General features: G+C 34.5%; 1 protein-coding gene across 1 annotated transcript; it reads left to right on the top strand.

Moving 5' to 3' along the window:
- Window positions 1-246: 246 nt before the first annotated feature.
- On the top strand, window positions 247-5,175 carry LOC104465184 (tumor necrosis factor receptor superfamily member 19-like; the record flags this gene model as incomplete). Its single annotated transcript, XM_010078128.1, has 4 exons — window positions 247-411; window positions 1,677-1,802; window positions 2,562-2,664; window positions 4,771-5,175. Coding segments are annotated over 4 exons (788 nt in total), but the record flags the coding sequence as incomplete, so codon positions are not given.
- Window positions 5,176-7,180: the final 2,005 nt, after the last annotated feature.

Genomic DNA, 7,180 nt, shown 5'->3' on the forward strand with positions numbered 1-7,180 from the left:
CTGATTCCATTGGAATGCATTTGTGTGCATATCCAGTCATTACCACTCATTTTGCAATATATTTTTTAAGGTTTTTTTTGTGATGTTGTTGCTAATAATCATATCTATTTATATGTGCAATTAATATTTATACACATGCAGATGGAACATACTTTTTTTCTGTGCTATGAACCTCCTCTGTTTCCCAGACTGTATATTCCTGAAATGTTTACAGTTTGTCTTAATTCTTATTTAATTTTATTTCAGGTACCACCAAAGTAAACCTTGTGAAGATCCCATCAACTGCTTCCAGTCCTCGAGACACTGCTCTAGCAGCTGTTATATGCAGTGCACTTGCGACAGTGCTCTTAGCTCTTCTTATTCTTTGTGTTATCTATTGTAAGAGGCAGTTTATGGAGAAGAAACCAAGCTGTAAGTTTCCAGTTATTACTGTTTCTTTGTAATATTCATACACCAGTATTAGTTTGGCAGATTTCTCTGTAGGTTAATAAATGCAATTTTTACAGCATTCAAGCAAGTTTAGCATTGAGATGAACAAGCTAGTAGAAGCCCAAGACTATATATCTGTACGTTTGCCAGCTCAGTGTGGATTTTCCAGCTTCTGCTGAGAAAATGCTGTGCAGATTTCTAGAAATAATCCAATTGCATTAATTCTGTGCCACGCTCTGTTAGATGCTGCGCAGACATATGTGGAACATTTGGGATACAAGATGGGATGTCATATAGAGTTGGAATGCAATGTGGAAATAGCAGTTTGGAGGATCTGTGCATCACATGCCATTGTCAAACAACTTAGCTCGTTGAGATAATGAATGTAGTCAGTGTAGATAGCAGATCTGTCATTAACAATTTTGGTTTTATGGGCATATTCAAGATGAATCAAATGCCTAAGCCAGTTAGATTTATAAATTTTAAAAAAAAATCTGTAACAGCTCATCAATGTAATTCACAGTTTGTTTATAATAAACATTTTCCTGACCCTTAATTTAAATGAAAAAAAGAGAAAAGACAAAAGCACTCTAGTTCCCATTTGTCATTTAAGAAACTTTAATTAAAATACATTTATAGCATCTAATGAACACTGGATGTCAACCAAGAATAAAAACTAGGAAGAATTGATGTTATCACTGCTTGCAGCACAAGCAAAAATAAAGACTCAGAGAGGCATTGTAAGAAATGTTCCTAACCTAGAAGATGCTTTACAATGTAAGTTTATAGAAATTCAGACATTGTGAATTCAGACTTCAGTCAGTGAAATTTAGTAACTCATTTGCCTTGGCCTACAGTTATACAGATTAAAGGAAGTCTGCTGTTAATATAAAGCTCTTTAAGATAACATAAACAAAATCCCAGTGGCTGAAAGCTGAATGTGGAAAATTTCAGATGGGAATCACTGAGAGAATGTAACAGTGAATAAGATACTCTCAATTCATCATCAAAATAAGAACAGATGTCTTCCTAGAAGAGGCAGTAGTTGAACCAGCTATTCTAGGGTGTGTTGCAAAATCTGCGGTTTGCGTTATATGAAACCACATGATCATTGTGGATCTTTCAGTTGGAAAATGTATGGAAATACTGTATAGTATGACATTTAAGCATGCTATGAAGATAGGAGGCTCTGAACAGGAAAAAGAGTATAGTTTACTAATATATATTTATATTCATTTTATCCAAAGGGTCTCTGAGATCACAAGACGTTCACTACAATGGCTCTGAATTGTCATGTTTTGATAGACCGCAGCTAAATGAATATGACCACAGAACTTGTTGCCAGTGCCAGAGAAGCACATCACAGACATGTGGTATGTTAGGTCAACTTAAAAATGACTTTATGGCATGACGAACATTTATCTAACACTTGAGTTGTGATATTTAACTACAGAGCTAACACTGTCAAACTACCATTAGTCCTAGGCTAATTTCTCAATAAGCACGTAGAATTTCCAAGTAGCTATTTGGTTATGATATTGTTTTTTCTGTTTTCATTCCAGTGAAGCTTCACTTAAAAAACAGTTTTAAATGTCTATCTCGTTTCTTTCTGAAAAAAATAGCACTGCATCTGGCTTTGTGACTTAAATTGGTGTGAAGGATTTACCAGACAGTATCTAATAACATGATATGCAGTTTAAAGGACATTAAAAACCTGAAGAATTCAAATTGTTGGAATTTTGTGAAGTAATATTGGAACAGATGCATTTATGATGTTAGTAAATACATAATTTAACACAAGAGCACAGGCTTAAATACCATCCTAGTATGTTAACTCAGGATGTGATACGTCATCTCACATGTATCTAATTAAAGAGAAATTAATTTTAAAAGTAAATGTTCATGGCTGGCATCTGTATTACTCCTGGAGGAATGGCTTGGCTTTTATAAGTAATTCAGTTTTAAAGTAATAAATTAAAGAACCCATTTTGGGCAATAGGTAACCTCTTTCCTCAATCCGTATATTGTAATGTAACTGGCAAACTAGTACTCGAGTTTGAAAGAGTACACAGACTAAGTTTATACAGACCTTTAACACTTTTAACATTATTAAATTAATTTTCATGCCTTAGGACCAGTTCACTTGATTCCATCGCTGTGCTGTGATGACACGTGTAGCATGGAGCACAGCAGTCACAGTTGTGCTTTCCACTCACAGACTACACTTAATGAAAGGTAACTTAGTTTTAGAAATGTCTATTAAACATTAAGTATTTCATATGCAGTCAAATTAATATTTATACCAACAAAATAACTGTTTGGAGTGGAATGAGGGATTTTGATGAACTCTAGCCATGTCCCCCTGTTTTGTGCAAAAACAGGTTAATGGAGAAAAATTTATTTTAAGTATTACTTAATAAATGCTGACAATGATAGATCAGTTTCTCTGACCAAGAAGTGACCTATTTCTCTCACAAGCAGATAGTCTTCCTCTTACCCTATGGTACCTTAGAGTCTTTGATGATCCCCTCTTCTGCTGTGGGTTAGCAAGGTGCTGCATAAACCTGTGAATCTGGGGGGATTAAGGTACAGTTTAGAAGTGTCATGAAGATTTTATTTTTTTAGAAGGTCTTAATGAGTGTGAGAGTATTTCTTAATTTCTACCACATTGTAACCATTAGTTTTTCCTGATCCACTGAATATATATACAGTAGCAGCATAGTTATTTCTACAGCAGTGCCATGAGCTAAATATATAAAAATTATGGTGTCATTCAGAGTTTCCTGGTTACAGATTTTAACACAGGATGTATTTATTTCTTTTAGCTAGAATTGTTCTCCATATAAGGTTTAAATTGGTCTCCAGCTGTTTTGTTCTTATGGCCAAATGTAACTAAAAATGTAGAAGCAGCTTCTTCATAGGTATTTTTTTTAGGCAAGGTGACTTAGTGACCTAAGTATAAGATACAAAATACCTAAATTTTCTATAGTAACTTGTTTAAATACCAGCAAGCTTGAGTCATGCTTTTATACCACTAAGGCTGACAAATTGAGAGTTATGTACTTTGTGAGGGATCTTTTGGTTAAGGCTTTAAAAATAAATGTCATATCCTTACTATGTGGGCATCAAAGATCCTGTGGTTCCTTCCAGCAGAAAGGGAGTTTGCTTCAATTTCCTTTGCCAAAATAATGTATTTCCTTCAATTGTAGTGCAGTGTCCTGCCTGTTGGCCTCATCTATAAAAATGCTTTGTGTGTATCTCAAAGCCATTAAAGCGTCATGTTTTGGAAATGAGTAAGACTACTTAAAATCTGTTATAGGCAATGTTAATGTGGGATGAGTTTTGTCACACAAATTATTGCTATATATGAGACTTCATATAGCCTTTACAGTTCTATAAATATTTAGACAGTTTTTGGAAATAAAATGATTCAGTATAACTTTTTGGTTTTGTTAATACTTATTTTGGTATACAAAAACATTACTGGGCTTTCAACAGAGATAGATAGGCATGTACAGTGCACTCAGCCATGTCGGTATCATCACGCACCTTAAATACATTTGAGATAGATAAATACTGAGTTTCTCCTTCTACTTTCTTCCATTTTCCTTAAAATAAAAATAATCCTTGTGAAAATTAAAAATCCTTGCATGTCATTAATATTCTGTCTTTTCGACATGAAAGAGAATACAGGAAAGACTTTTCACATTTTGAAGACTAGACAGAACAAACTGAAAAATCTAAAGTGAGTGCAGGTTCAATATGAAATGACGCAAACAGAAGGAGTTTTAAGCAGTCCTGTTGTCTATTCCCTTTTCCCAGTCTGAACTCACTTCTTGTGCTTCTGTTAGATATTTGTCTAGTCAGTCTTCCCAGAGATCTTTCTTGCTGCAATTTAAGCTTGTTTTATCTTGTTTCAACTCTCCCCCCACCCCCCACCCCATGCATTCAGAACATGGAAATTCCTTCCTCTTTGAAACAGTCTTTGTATCTGAATAGTACTTTAGTATTTTTTATCGTATTTCTGTTCTTTAGACTACAAACAACTCCAACTGTAGTTCATGTTTTCTAAAACCCTGAATTCACAGTGTGCTAGAAAAGCTCTAGGCATCCTCTTTACCTTTAGTAGTGTTCTTCAGAGCTTTCTTCATTTCCAGATAAGGAATAAACTATATTCCTTTTCAAAAGAATTTGTTTGTACAGGGTGTCTCTAGAGTATTAACTTAATAAAACTCTGTTAAAACTTCTTGAAATACCTAGAATTGTTAATGGCAATAATTACAATATTGATAGTATTTTCTGGAATGCTTTTGAAATGATGTGGTTTTTATCCTTTTGCAGAGCTTCTGATTCTGTTGGAGAAATGATTCCTACCTTCCTTGGTTCTCTTTCACACACTACCTGTGGAGACATTTCAGATGCCTGGCCTCTTATGCGAAACTCAGCTTGTTGTGACAGCATTTCTTACTGTGAATCATATTCAGAACTGGCAGAAGGATCTGCAAAATCCTGCAGTCCTGAGAATGAAAATGGAGCCACTGTTGAGTCGGTTAATAACCAGGATCCAAGTGAAGTACTTATTTCAGCTAAGTCTCTTGACGGAAACATTGCAAAGTCCTTTGAAATCTCCAAACATAGAACATGCATAGAAGTTTCATCACTTCAGAACTCAGCAGCTGCTGAAACCCAGCCAAAGACAAAGCGTAATGGAACAGCAAATGACTCTACAGCCTGATAAGGAGGTAAAAACCATAACTACAAAGGAGTGAGAATGAGTACTCAAGGCACGTAGAGCTAGATAAAAATAGAATTGTAAAAAGTATTAGGGTTGTGTTTCTCCATAGGTTACACCTAGTTATTGGTGAAATAAGTTACAGCTCTACAAGAGATCCAACAATTTCATATTTCTAAATCATTGACTGAATTTGAAGGGTGTAATTATTCAAACTGTAATGTTAAGATAATGTGAACCAGAATACAAGGGTAAGTCTGTACACCAGTCAGTTTATCAGGGTTTTTTTTTTCATTAAATTTGACGGGAAAGAAAAATCAGTGTAATAGCCTTATGACCAAACTATTACTTGAGGCTAGTCCTTGTTTATGAGGGAGGAACTGAGGACTTGTCTTTGCTCATTGTAAGCAAAGCATAAAAGACAGGCAAGTGTTCATCCAAAAATATTTACAAAGCCTTCTCTGTGAAGTTACTACAGCAGCAGCAGAAATAGAAGAGAGAATCTCAAATGCTTTTTAATGCCATTCATATTCCCATGTCAACAGATAAAACATTCCATAAGTTTGTTCATAAAATACAATTTAATCTATGAAAGCTCGGTGTTCTAGTTCTCAGAGAAAATGCAGGTCTGAGGTCAAAATGAAAAGAGGTGATAAATAATCATCGCTACCACGTAACAATGTAACCATCACAAAAGTCACTGTGCTACTGCTTCATCATTATATCTTTTTGGATATTAGCTGTACTCTATTTTTAAAATATCATTTTCTGCTATTAGAAGTAACTTGGAGCAACGAATAGCTAAGCTGTGAAAGGATCCCAAAGTATGGCATGTGTCCTGGTGTTGTTACTCAAGGGTTATGCAGGCTGTGGCTGGAAAGCTGAAATTGTCTCCAAGTGCATGTACACAGAGGCAGAAACAGAAGCAGTTGCCACTAGTATTAATAATCCACCAAGCTTAATTAAGAAAATTATACTATCTGTAATTATGAAAATCTTGGGTCATCTGCAGAAATAAAACTGCCTTCCTTTGATCCTCTTCTATTTGGTTTGCGTGCCAATTCTTTAATAAGAAGTAGAAAGTAATTAGTATTCAACAAAAAAAAATTATTTTCTGAAAACATGTAAGTGCAATAGCTAATTCTTTGTACATCAAGCCTTAATTTTTTAGGTGACGTTTTCAAAAGGAGGGAAGGGAGGCATAGAGACTGCTAAGTGAAGAAATTTTTTTGCCATTGACTTCAATGGAACTCGTGTATCACCCTGGAAATCTACTGCTGCCATTGAAAATATCAGCCTTATCTAGGTTGCACATATTTTTCTCAATATGTTATTTACAAATATAGTTTTGTCTGTAACAATGTCTGGCACTACCTGACAAAGTGTCAGATAGAAATTGGCATAGTTTCATTTTGGTATATGCCAAATATTACGCGATAGTTATATTCTCTAGGTGTATATAGGAAAGGGACAGTGACATGGCTATGACAGCAGATCTCAGCGCGACTAGCTCACAGTTTTTCAGCACTTATCAATGGAACTTGAATGCTTACTCAATGTTTTAAGGGAATATATTTCCTTATTAACAAGATTTTAAAAAATCAGAAATTCACGTGTAGGTTTTTTTGCCCGCTAAACCAAGTATCAACTTAAGAGATGGGATTAATATTATTTAGGTTTTTCTAGATGAAAGGAACCACAGAATTTCAAAATATCACTATAAATTTAACTTATATTTTACCATATTTGTTACAATATATGAATTGTAAATTTTCTTACTGATTCAGATGTGTGTGTAGAAACCTTTTCTGACATGTCAAAATCCTCTGTTTTTGATGGTTCTATATTATTATGTATTACTGTTGAGATTTGTGTATAATTCTGAGTAAGCAAGATGGTTTGGGTGGTTAAGCTTTCCTTCATTTTTTTTTAATAGACTTTACTGATTCATTTTGTACAGTTTCTCCATATTCACACTCTACACTGTATCATTATGTATGCATTTTTGATGGAGAAATT

This window comes from Pterocles gutturalis, unplaced genomic scaffold (genome assembly GCF_000699245.1).
Source record: "Pterocles gutturalis isolate BGI_N339 unplaced genomic scaffold, ASM69924v1 scaffold3961, whole genome shotgun sequence".
NCBI classification, from domain to species: domain Eukaryota; kingdom Metazoa; phylum Chordata; class Aves; order Pterocliformes; family Pteroclidae; genus Pterocles; species Pterocles gutturalis.